The 12705-nt window shown below is 38.5% G+C and overlaps 1 protein-coding gene across 1 annotated transcript in view; it reads left to right on the top strand.

Annotated features, from left to right (window-relative positions):
- Positions 1-1654: 1654 nt before the first annotated feature.
- Positions 1655-12705, top strand: part of ELAVL4 (ELAV like RNA binding protein 4) — an 84145-nt gene continuing 73094 nt past the window's right edge. The window contains exon 1 of the mRNA XM_059898417.1: positions 1655-1771. Coding sequence (XP_059754400.1) covers positions 1655-1771 — 117 coding nt within the window. The remainder of the gene's footprint in view (positions 1772-12705) is intronic.

A 12705-nucleotide genomic window follows, 5' to 3' on the forward strand; every position in this document is an offset into this window, starting at 1 on the left:
CTGTGTATGTTGGTTTCTCTTTTAGATATGAGGGAACATAGAATGGTGCATGCGTACTCTGTGAGTAGTAAAAGCCTCCTTAAAAACAGGTCATATAATGATATAAGTGATGGGGTTTATTTTTGTCCGGGTGGTTCTTTATCCTTTTAACATCATCCCTTCATCACTTGGGGCTTTCAACTTGAGACATTCTATTTATTCCTGGCAGAGGAGCAGATTAATTGGAATAGAATTGTACAAAGGAGACGCCAAGTTAACTATACAGACAAAATTGTACACAACAGAAATGTTCCACTTTGAGGTAGATCTTAGGGGAAAAGAACAGCACTGGGGAAATATATATCATTAGTTTGCTGTTGTGGTTGTTTATAATTGTGTTTTAAAAAGAGGTGCTCAAGGCTTTTTTGTTTGTTTTTTTCAGTGTCTTTACTTTTAAGCTTTTGGTTATTTCGTATCATGAAAGATCATATCAAATATTACTATGAAGAAAAGTTACACCCTTAAACTCTTGCCTCCATCTTGTGTGTGCTTCGTTCATATGCCTACTTTTGAATTGGGTGTTTATCACACTTGTCAATATTTCTCTCCTTTTGCTAAAAGAAAATATCTCCATGAAGTTTTTGGTTTTCCCCCTTGCTCTGCGTTGATTGGATTTTCCTTTTTCATCCTTTGCTGAATGAAACAAAGCTTGTTTGTGTTTCATTCTTCACAGTTCTTATTAGAATTGGTGATGGTGTTTTGTTTTGTTTCCTCACTATAAGTCAGGAGAGGGAATTTTATTTATTTATTTTGACAAGATACAGAGAGAGATACAAGACAGATGCCTGTTAGGATGCTGGCGTTTCTCATGTCACATCCTACACCCAAAAGCTGTTCCAAGGGAAAAAAAAAGTCTTTTAAGATGGTTCATTTGAATCTGTGCACTCTACCCACCTGGTGGTTATACAGTGAACTGTTACTTTAAAGAGTAGTTGAAACACCAGCCATGTTTGGGGCAGGCTGCTCTTGCAAAGAGAGCAGTACATATAACAGGCGTCTACTGTGTGTGAGATAAGGGGAAAATTCAGCTCACTGACTAGAGGTTTTAATGTGCGAACTCTAGGGAAATAATATATTGACTGTTCCGTGGCACGCAAGAAAATTGAAGAACCCTTTGCAGACGGAGTGCTTTGCAAAGGATTCTATCTGTTTCTCTTAAAACAAAATCTGTGGCAAGATGTTTGAAATCAGCAGGACGCTTAATGCTGCTTTGTTAAATAATGAGGTAATATTTTGTCACTTTTTTCTGGGCAGCATCTGTTTCCCTCCCCCTTCATTTTTTTCCTGTGTTTATGAAGGATTCTCTTTCTTTCTCTTTCTTTCTTTCTTTCTTTCTTTCTTTCTTTCTTTCTTTCTTTCTTTCTTTCTTTTTTTTTTTCTTCTCATTGAAGTCAAGGAAATAGAATTCACGCTTCCATTTGTGTTCCTTCCTTTCGGTGCTTTTGGAGAATTTGGTTGTCTTTTTTTATTTGCAGTTTCAGCCGGCTGCTGTTTCCTAGCCCATTGTGCCACATAAGGCTTCTCCACTGCGCGGAGTAGGTAGTTATTAACGCTGAATTGGCTTCTGGTACAGTCCATCTGGACTCTGTGTGGGAAAGCTGGCTGCCGGCGACTGATGCTGAGATATCTGCAACCTTTGGGATGTGTGCATGGTGGCGAGGGGCTGACTGATATGAGATTACTTCTTTTAAGGGAAATTGTTATTAATGAGTCAAGAAACTGCTCATTTATGGTAAGAAGGATACAGCGGCACTGGCAGCCCCACAGCTCTGGGATATCATTTTTAGGTTGCCTTAGCTGCTTGAGTGAGACAAGTTTCTTTCTGTGGTGGTGGAGGATTGTGGCGGAAAAAAAATATCATGCATGACTGGGAGACTCGCCTGCCTGATTCTTGAGATAATATGTTAAGAATCTGTTGCTTTACAAATGTCACACCACTGATGTAGCGGTCAGCCCCTCACTCTGAAAGATGAATGGTACTACTGGAAACGCAATAATAAGGTTGACTTTTCCCAACAATAGGATTCTGCCTTTGTCTTTAGAGAAAAGGCCTCTGAGGACATTTGTGCATTTGTTTGAGGATTCCGTTGAAAGGCTTTAGAGTGGAGGTTTTTGGAAAAGTGATCAATATACAAACTGCATGGATTTTTAGCCTAGCAAAACCAGCTAATTGTTTATACTGTAATATACAGTTACTATTTTGGAAAACTGGCCAGAATATCTTTTGATATACCTAATGTTAATTTATGGCTCACTAAGTGTGCTGAGATTAGTATGGATGGAAGAAAGGGGTTTTAAGAAATTCTGACTTTTATAACCTCCAGAGAAATACACAGTAAATATTTTTGTTCCCAGTGAGCTGTTTTTATTTGTGTGTTAGTCAGCATTGTGTTCATGTTTACTTTTCACAGTATTTTGATATTGGTGAGATCATACTCAGAGTTTCTGTTGTTGATTTGGGGCACCTGTACCTGCCCTGTGTACGTATGTTGAGCTCTTTAGAGCACTTAACCTGTGAATTTGTCCTTCATACACAGTTCAAGGGATACTGTAGTACTATTGTGAGTTGTAGGACACTTTATACATTTGTTCAAGAAATTATTTTAAAAGTTTACTTAATTCAGTATTGTTCCACTTGATGGGATCATAGTTTTAACATTTCTACTTTTCTATTTCACGTACTTTCATTTCTAATAGCTGAATTTATTTATATTCAAGTCTAATAGCTCATGTTGTATACCCAACAGATACTGTTTTATGGTGTATCTGTATTTTTAAAGTGTGTATATATATGTATATTTGTATGTGTGTTCATGAAATAGTAGCTTGGAGAAAATAGCTTTAATTTTCTAATGTAAAGGCTGTTTTCTTTTAAAATAATTTTTCACAGACCCATTTATTCTTGGACTTTGAAGCCTAGAGCATAGCATGATTTTCGGCCTATATTTCCACTTGGCCCAATCCCATCCCGCTGTCAACTCCAGCCAAAGATGAAAAATTATGTTAAATTATGTCTTTAGTAATATTTGTTACCTCTGTGTATTTATTGAGGAACAAATTGACTAAATTATGAATTAAATAAATAGTGATACATTAGCCTTTGGGGTAAAAGTAAAACATAGACTCCTCAGACAAGCCACTTTAAAACCCAAACTAGAACAAAAAACTATACTACTGAAGGCTTGGTAGCATAGAGGTTATGAAATGTATAAAATGGGCAGACAAACTGTATACATCACCACACACTTGCTAAATGTCTCTTTGCAAGTCTTTTACGAGGCCAAAGAAAAAAGACATCCTTTGAAGGAGAGAAGCAAAATCACGTGTTCAGTTCGGCAAGATGAACACCCTGTACCAGTTATGAAATGAGGCTGTTGTCAAAAGTGTGTTTTACCTTTCTCTGAAGCAGTAGAGAAAGCAAAGAGAGAATGTATTTTAGTGGATTTTTAAAAATTCAGATCATGTTCCTATCCAAGTTGAGAAATAAATTCATTTAAATAAATCATTCATCATTCTCTGTTTTGAAAAGCTCAGGCAGAAGGCAGAAAGGTAGAGGCTGACAGCTGCCCCCCTTCTCCCCCCACAGCTTTTTTTCTTTTTTGTTTATTAGGAAGTAGTTTTCTGAAGCAAACTTGTATGAACCTGGTTAACAGAGCAAGCCCAATCTCAAACTTGCTTTCTTTTGAAACGCTGGCCATATTAGCTGCAGAAGGAGCATTACTCACTAAAAATCAGCAATATTGGGGAATAATAAAGTTAAAATGTAGATATATTAGCACATTAAAGTGCTTTTGTTGTATCTTTAAGCCCAGAGGCAGGTCATTAAATATGCATTTTGCTAGAAAGCAAGTGTCGAAAAAGATAAGGTGGTTGAAAACATTCTATAAGGGAAAAGCGCTCTGTCAGAGGGGTGGGGTGGTACCGCCCTCAGGACAGGGGACAGGGAGAACACTCCCACTGTTAAGGTTTGCAAGCCGCCAGTGACCTGCAGTTGTTACAGTACTTTTGAGCTGGGAGGAAGGAAAAGGTAAATATACAAGTATGGCTGTGTTGCTTCAGCCTGGCCTTAATTACCAGACACAAGAAGCAGTTCAGAAATCTGGTCTCTGTTGTTGTAGAGGTCACCAAATCATTAACATCGTCAATCTGGCAGTAGCTAATTTAAATAGCACCTGATGTTGCAACGCCTCCCTTCGTTTCCCCAGCCAATCAGATCCTGGCTTCAGCTGACAGATGGTCCCATAAATGGATGTAAAAAGGGGAAGCTTCGAGCCAATTTCAGCAAGGCTCTGTTCAGTTGTTCTTATCTACATCCTAGAATCAGGGGTTTCAGCTCACTGCTCCTTTTCTTTCTTTTTTTTTTCTTTCTCTCCCCCCACCCCCCCCCCCCAAAATAATTGATTTACTTTACAGTCATCCACACTGTGTTTTGTGGATCTTTATAAATATATTACAATAGTAGTCATTTTAAAAATATATTCTGAAACCTTTGCAAATTTTAAGAGAAGAGTCGAAGCTCTGCGAGACCCAATATTTGCCAATAAGAATGGTTATGGTAGGTATGACTAGATTTATAATCTGTTGTTTGTGCCGCTGGAGGGGAGAAAAGCATATCCACCTTGACCAGTCTTATGCTTGCACAAGACTTCAGTTCTCTGCTGCTGTTTGGTTCCTACATTTACTATCTCTTTTGTGTAGAGAGTGCGGGTAGGTCCTTTTATTGAAAAGCAGTTGGGAAATAGATTGTCATTTTTAACAGGTCGTTGTCAATTTTCCCTTCAACATAAAGGTGGGGGTGGGGAAGGGGAGGTGGGCTGAAATCATTGCTGGTTTGTTGAAATAGGTTATATTACCTGAGACCATAATGGCAAAAGAAGGATTTTCTTTTTGTAAGGGAGAGGGGGTTTGTCTGTGTGCCTCCTCGGTTTTGTGGGGCTCGAGGTGGCTGCCGCGGGCTTAGGAATCTCTCCATTTCCGTGCTGGAAATTTAAACCTTGAGAGGCAGCTCCTGAATACTGAACGTTGACATGGGCAGTTGTGTTTCGGGGGGCTGCGCATTCAAAACGGCAAAGAGAGTGATTTATTTGGGCTTCAGTAAATGCTGCATCTTGTATTTCAAAGAGTTTCCTGTCATGACCTCATAAAAAAGAGGAGGCGGCTTGTATGTGTAGCGGTGCCTGGCGTGTTGAGTTGTTGCTTCCTTCTCTGGGCAGCAGCTCTGTAAGAAGGAATGTCAGCTTTTACATAACGTTCCTTTCCGCTTTTGACACACTGTGTGAGGGTCCATCTTCTTCTGATCACAGATGGAGTGGAATGGCTTGAAGATGGTAAGTGAAAAGAGGAAGACAGCTTGGAGGTTCCAGCCGTGTGTGTGTGTGTGTGTGTGTGTGTGTGTGTGTTCGTGCGCGCGCATAAGGATGGTGGACTGTGCATCGTAAATCACTGTGCAGATCGTTTGTGTGTGTATGTGTGTGTTTATTAGTGTCTCTCTTTTCTGAAAACCAGAATCCATCTCCAAGTGTAATGGCACTGCACGCACACAAGGCACACACACTGCCTCTTTTATCGAACACACATTTTAGCCAAGCAAGGTTGGTGTCTTTTTTGACAATCACAGTGTCACCATCGCTGTTGGCTGGCGTGCCCACCGCCTCTGTGAGCTTTCAACAGAATTGCACGACTGTTAAAGTTAAAGGCACATTTCTTTTTTCAGTCTCCTACTCGGAGTGATGGGGAAGGCTGGGAATGAGGGGTGGAGGAGGTGAGGCTCAGTACCAGCAGATGCAATTGTGGAACAGGACTTTTGGATGTAGAAGGGGAAGTAGAAAACCTTTCTGCCAAAGTAGTAAATCTATTTTTAGCATCATCTTTTTCTGAAAAAAAAAAGAAGCAGGGAAACTCCTTGAGTGCCGCTCCTGTTGCCTGATGTTGACCCTGAAGATATGGCACAAAATGGCATGATCAGATGCCACGAGTGCCCACTTTGACTTTGAATTTCACTAGCAATAGCTTTCACAGGGTTTCAAAGCTTGGTACGGGGGGAGGCTGTAAATTCATATCCATCTCACTTATTTTTTGCTAGAAAAGCCTCGGGAGGACTTTTCGCTCTGCATAGATGTTATAACAAAGCTGTGGTCTTTTTCCCATTCTTAGCGGATTGCCTTTGTCTGGCTGCTTGTTTTGATGGGTGTAAAACAAATAAGATTAGACCGAGCAGCCCAACTGAAAGCGATAGCTGGGAGGAAAACCCAATGAAAGGTTGCCGGGGAAACGAACAGAGGAAAAGCCGGGTAGGGAGCAGGTGGCTATCATGAGAACACACTGCAAACAGTGTAAAAAAGGCGGGGGGGTGGGGGGGACAGGACCTTGATTATCTTTGCTGTTCTTTGTGGCCGGCCCAACTTTAATTATTCTTTATAAATAGGTGTTAATTACATTTCTAACTCTGGTTTACAGTGATTTTTAGAAATCTATTTTTAAGCATCTGTTCTGTCTCCCCTGTTGTGGTTTTTTTTTTTTTTTTTTTGGTTTAAAAAACAGAGAGAGAAGGAGAGGGGGAAGGGAGGTAGGGAATCTTGCTTTTTTTTCTCTCTCTCCCTCTCTCTCTTTCCCCCTTTTCCCTGCTGTGAAATTGTGCTGGGAAAAATCGCAAGGAATCCTGTGAGGCCATTTGAAAAAAATGTAAATTATATTGAATGAAGTTGACGGAAGCATAATAGTGAACTCCCACAGCTGATACGTTCTGCGAATGATTTCTTAGAAATTTCCAGCAAATATCCATAAGAGAAATATAGGTAGAATACATTTACCCTAAGCAATGATCTTGTGCTAGGTGGTATTGGTGTTTTTCCTAAATCAGATATTGATACTACAGTTCCGGGGTGTTCATTGTATCTCTCATTTTATACCCCGAGTAGAAATTACTTTTTAAAATAATAAATGAAAAGCTCTATTCTAGTCTTCTGCTTCGCCTCCCTCTCCATGCCTCCAGCCACAAGATCCATCAGGCTGTACCCTTGCAACCACTGCCTTCCATTCAGCATTTGGTCCTGGTCTTGGCATAAACTGAGTGAAAAGCTGATTTTTTTTCCAACGTCTCTGAACGTCTGGGACCCATGCGTGCACTGGGTGACAGGCATCTCTTGCTTTTTCTCTCTCAAAGTGTGCTTTACTAGTAGTCTCTTTTTCTCATGATGGTGGGTACCAGAAGGACTGAAAGGTATATTACTTAGGTGAATAGAAGGTAGCATAGAAACAACTGAAACGATGATCTATTTCGGTTTCTTCTGGAGAGACAAATTAAGTACGTGATAATTTTAAGCCCCAGAATGAGAGATTAAAAGACGCTGAAATATGCTAAAAGGTTAGGAAATATAATTGGCTTTATTGAAAGTACTCTTAATTTTTGCTCTCTCCATTGCAAATCTCTGCACCCCTCCCATTCTTTCTTCCTTGCAGATGCTTCTTTTTGTTTTGTCTTCTTATTGGGGGATTTTTAAAATTTGTTTTGACTGTTGAGGTATAAAAAATAAAATAAACTTATATTTTTTGTCATACACTTGAACCTCTTACTCTCATATCTTGAGTGTGTAAACATATGTTGTTATTTAAAATAGAATAGTTTTCTGATTATCTCAAATTTATTTTTTTCTGAGAATTTTTCTGCATATTTTAGTTAAGGGGAAAATAATTTTTGTAGGAACTGTCACCTTGGCTTGGGTTGTAAAAAAGACACGTGGTTCTACTGCTGACCTTTCTCGCTTCTTTGTCTTAAAAATATTAATACCTACTACCTGCATGTGGAGGTGTGTCTTTACGGAAGCACAGGCTGAGTGTGCATTTATTAAGAAATGAAAATCTGATTGGAAATATTTCTGCAAAAAACACCTGACTACATCCCAGTTTTAATGATCAGAATATTCTTGTATCTCATTGAAATATAATAGTTAAATCATTTAATATTTAAAATTTTGAATGAACTTAGGTGGGGAAATAGCTGAAAAATTTCTTTGAGAATCATTGATTTATAGGACAATTTTAATATCCCGTTTAAAAAAACTAACAAGCAACTTAACCGTTCATTTTTGATCTCAGTTCCATTCATTCCTAACTGCCATTCATTCAAGTCATCCTCCTGGCCAGGTATAGATGAGCTTGCTTCTGTGTGATAGTTTTCCAAAGCCTTAAAACTTTTTTCTCTTCCTATAGCCCTTCCTTGGTCCTTTGAATATTCAAGGATTTTGTTATGAGAGGAAGTCCAGATTGTTGTGAGGTAATAACAATAGAATTTTTTTTAAAGAAAGAGAAAGAAAATGAGCTACACACTTTAGTATTAAAACTCTGTCTTGAAATAGGGTTTGAGACATGTTAGACTTCACATATTTTAAACTTAGCATTTCTCTTGGGGATAATCTATTTGAAATTTTAAATCTGGAAATCATTGCATGAATGGTGCTTTGTGTGTGTGTGTTTAATATCTCTAAAAGAATTTGTAAGTGAATCAAGGTGTTTTACTCAAATAAGAGTTACCACTGACAATGAAAAGGGTTTCCTCAGGGCAAGTTCTTTTCTTTGGTTTGATTTCTTCCCTTTGCTCTTATTTCCTTATTGTGGGTGGATTCTCTTCCTATATGTAGACCAAAAACTACTCCTTCCATGAGGAGATATGTTGATATGCTGCTTCAGTTAGCCCTTGGCTTCTTAATGCCTTATTTTAATTTTAAAAAAAGCTGAAACAAATTATCAGTGTGTACCGCAAGTAAGGAATGGCGGTCTTGATAGAGGTCATTGTACGTAGACAGAAGTCCTTTGGCCTTGACAAGTTTCTTCATCAGTTTCAATGATCTGTGGCCACCAGGCCCTTAATTTATATGCCTGGACACTTAATATGTACATTTGTTGGTGAGCTGGCCACCAGATGCTAGACACATGAGTATGCACTGGCAAATGCTGCAATGCAGTATTTTTTCCCAATGTCATTAGGAATTTGGGGGGTATGAGGGGACATAAACAGTCTCAAGCTTTTATCTTACTATTTTCCAGTCGATGGGCTGTGTTGTACAGAGCTGGCCAATTCCCCTTTTGAAAGTGAAGTCAACCTTTTATTGCCCACTATCCATCTCCTATCCATTTGATAGATATGTGTATGTGAGAGAGAGGGAATGTGTGTGTGTGTGTGTGTATCAGTGTAAGCATTTGTGTTTCTGGAATCCTGCACCTGTCTTAGGTTTTCCTCTTTTGGTATTACCAAATGTGTATACATACTTGCAAGTATATGCGCATCTAAAAATGGAAAGAAAACCAAGCTGGGCTGTTTTCCCATAAGAAGTGGCTTCTCCTCCTCACAAATTCCAAGTTCTTTTATTAGAAAAATACAGAAATTCATCAAAAAGGTATATCTAGACCCCACAGACCATTAGACTAAACACCTTTCTCTAGTTGCCACTTGAGAAACCATAAATGTGTAAGTCCATAACAATATTTGTGAACTAGAAGATACCCTTTCAATCAAGGGGTTGGGTTCAAATTAAAATATATGTATATGTGAAAGGAGAATTGTGTTTTCTTTGGGAGCATTTGCACCTAATCTTTAAACATTGGTAAAAACAAGGAGGAGGTAGCGTGGCTAGTACGTGGCTCGTACTTCATTTTGTGAGTGTGTGTGTGTGTGTGTGTGTGTGTTTTAGGAACATCCTTGTATTTTTTAAGTATTTTTAGGAACATCCTTGTATTTTTTAAGTCTCAGTGTGCTTTAAGGGTAGAGGGCTTTTATAGGTCAGCAGCTTTTTAAGTGTACAAAGAAAGGTGATCTGTGGGTGAGTGGGAGTTGTCACAGCAGTAATTGTCATAAATTAGCCATCTAGAAGTGGAAAGAAGAAAGAAAGCTGGAGGACAAGAGTGGAGAGGGGTACCAACATGTGGACCTGCACCTTGCCAGTATAAGAGATAATGAATGATAAATCTGAACTGGTGCAGTGTAGGTTGCCCAATAATTTCTCAGAACCTTGACTTTGCAGGTTCATTACTTCTTTGCTTGCTTGTTCACACCTTTAATTATATCCAGTTTGGGATGCTAGCTGGGGGCACCAAAGATGAGCCATTTGGTTGTTTAGTTCATTAAGCATTCAGGCAGTGTGCTCACAACAGATTTGGAGCATCAGCCATAGAAATCAAGCACTTTGGAAATGAAATTGTTACAAAAGAACAAAAAATGAGAAAGCAATCAGCCAGCTAGCTTGCTTTGGATGTTCACATCCACTCTGCTTAGGGGTAATATTTATGCTGTTCCTTGTACATTCATTAAGCAATAACTTATGCAGTGTCAGTGCTCCTAATAGGCTGCTGGCTCTCTCTCTCTCTCTCTCTCTCTTTCTCTTTCTCTCTCCCCTCCCCGTCTCTTTATCTCTGTCTCTCCCCGTGCCCTCTCCCCACTCCTGAGATTTTCACCTTTTGCCAGACCATTTTAACACTGACCATTTTTGCTTTGGGGAAGAGCATTATTCACATCCTCATTGTATCAAACACCAGAAATATTTTCCCCCCAATGTGGATCCCCCTGTACAAGGATCAAGAAATGCTGAATGCCATAAAGGAATTCTTAAATAAATTTTGGTTGAAAAAGCAGTGAAATGTTGAAGAAATAAGGTCAGTGTAATTGTTATACTTGAATTTTTGTTTTTTGTTGTTTTTGGAAAGCCTTATTTTTAACCACAAAAGTAAAACACAAAAATAGCATATGTGATTTTTTTTTTAATGGACAAAAATTACAAGTCATAGGTCTCTCCTGAAAATAACTTTCCTTGGACTCTGGGTTTGAAAATAACATTTAAAATCAAAGTTCATTTCTTAATTATGCATTTTGAAGCTATAAAAATGTAGTAATTCATAAGTATTTTTTCTATAAGAGGTTTAGTTCTTTTTTCAGGATATGAGGAAGCAGAGAAACAATTCCAGTCAAGATGGCAAATTCTGAAAAACACACCACAGCATGGAGGTTTCCTCTGTTTTGCACTTTGTGGCATTGAATCTACTCCTGCTCATTCTGAGTCAGTTAAACCTTCTATTGTCTACTTTCTTGGAACAACTAGCCCTTGACGTTATTTTGCCAACTGTGTCCATAGTGGAGGCTGGCTATCATTTGTTGTTGGATGAAGAAATATTTGTTGAAGACTTACTATGTGCATTTCTTTGAAACATGGAACTCAAAGTCACCATTTCTTCTGACACTAATCAAAAGATACATTAGAGGCTAAATCTCTGTGATTTAGGGATAAAATTGGGTGAGGGATTTTAAGGTTGGACGTCATTCAATGAGGTTTATGTCAAATTATGGGAAAAGATCTGTTGAAGCATTCAGTACATAAGTGTTTTTCCTTTTGTATTTATAAGAGTCTATGCATGACTCTAAAAGATAGAAATAAAAGCTACTCTGGGCATTTCTGTCTATAAGGTTCCATGTATCCAGTTGTTCACTCTTAGGAAAAGGTAAAGTTTGAACAGTTGGAAAGGACTTGTCTATCTGCTGTCAGCTGCCCATGGAGCTTGGCTAGATAACCTGTTAATTTTACAGAAATGAGAATGCCTTGCTTCTGACAGAGATGACTCTTAGAATAACTTTTCCCATGTTACTCTCCAGGGACAATCTGAGAAGATAGTGACCTCCTTGGCATACCCCTGTGCAAACTTTTTTTAGTTGTATAGAAGTAGAGTTGATATAACCCCTGTGCAAACTTGACATTTGCTAGTGGACAGTTACTTTGTCATACATACCTAGATACTGTGTGCAGTGTGTGTAGGTGTGTGGTATAGATAGACAGCCATGACCCCCAGTGTGCCCTGGGAAGTATCAGTAATGGCTTCTCAAGTAACCTGTGTTTTCCTAAGCTGCCAGTCTAAACCCTTTAGAGTTTTGCTTTCTAATTTGTACATGAAAAATAACTGAGTTGAACTTTTTTTTCTAGTGCCCCATTTGAAGATACAACAGTAGTAAGTACAGCTTTAATGATAAACTTTGGCTCTAAGTGCTATTTAAAAGTCTGTAGTGGAAAGCCTGGGAACTTGCAATCTTTACTAATGAAACCTTCATTAGGCAAGTGCTCACTTAAAATGGAGTAAACGACTAAGTCCCTGTGATTTGTGATTTTGATCAGATTTAACTCATCCTTTCTTATGTTACTTTTTGTAATACAGCCAACCACACATCTAAAATTCTGGATATTGTACATGTCTTCAATATAAATTATCTCTGTTGTTGCACTGGGTACAGACAGTACAATTCCCACAAGTCCAGATTCTTACTGTAACACTAAAACAAAAGTGATATTTATGAATAATATTGGGAAAGTTGTCCTCATAGTAACCATTCCCCAAAGGAAGCTTTACGTAAATATGCATTTATTATTCAGGATATTAAAAGGGAATCCTTAGCTTTTACTTTTTAATTTGGGCTAAAATATGTAAATTGGTTTTATTTTGGAGTTGCTCTGTTTTAGGTGGCTTTGGGGGAGGATAACTTTCTAGCTTGATTATATTTTAATCGTCTCTGTGGTAGAAAAGGTTCCAGACCTGAAACCAACCTGTTTATTGTGATTAGAAACCAGAGGGCCAGTGTACAGATGGGGCTAAAAACATATTACATCAACTGGTGCACGTGTAGAAAAATTAGAT

Source organism: Balaenoptera ricei, chromosome 1, assembly GCF_028023285.1.
Source record: "Balaenoptera ricei isolate mBalRic1 chromosome 1, mBalRic1.hap2, whole genome shotgun sequence".
In the NCBI taxonomy this organism is placed as follows: domain Eukaryota; kingdom Metazoa; phylum Chordata; class Mammalia; order Artiodactyla; family Balaenopteridae; genus Balaenoptera; species Balaenoptera ricei.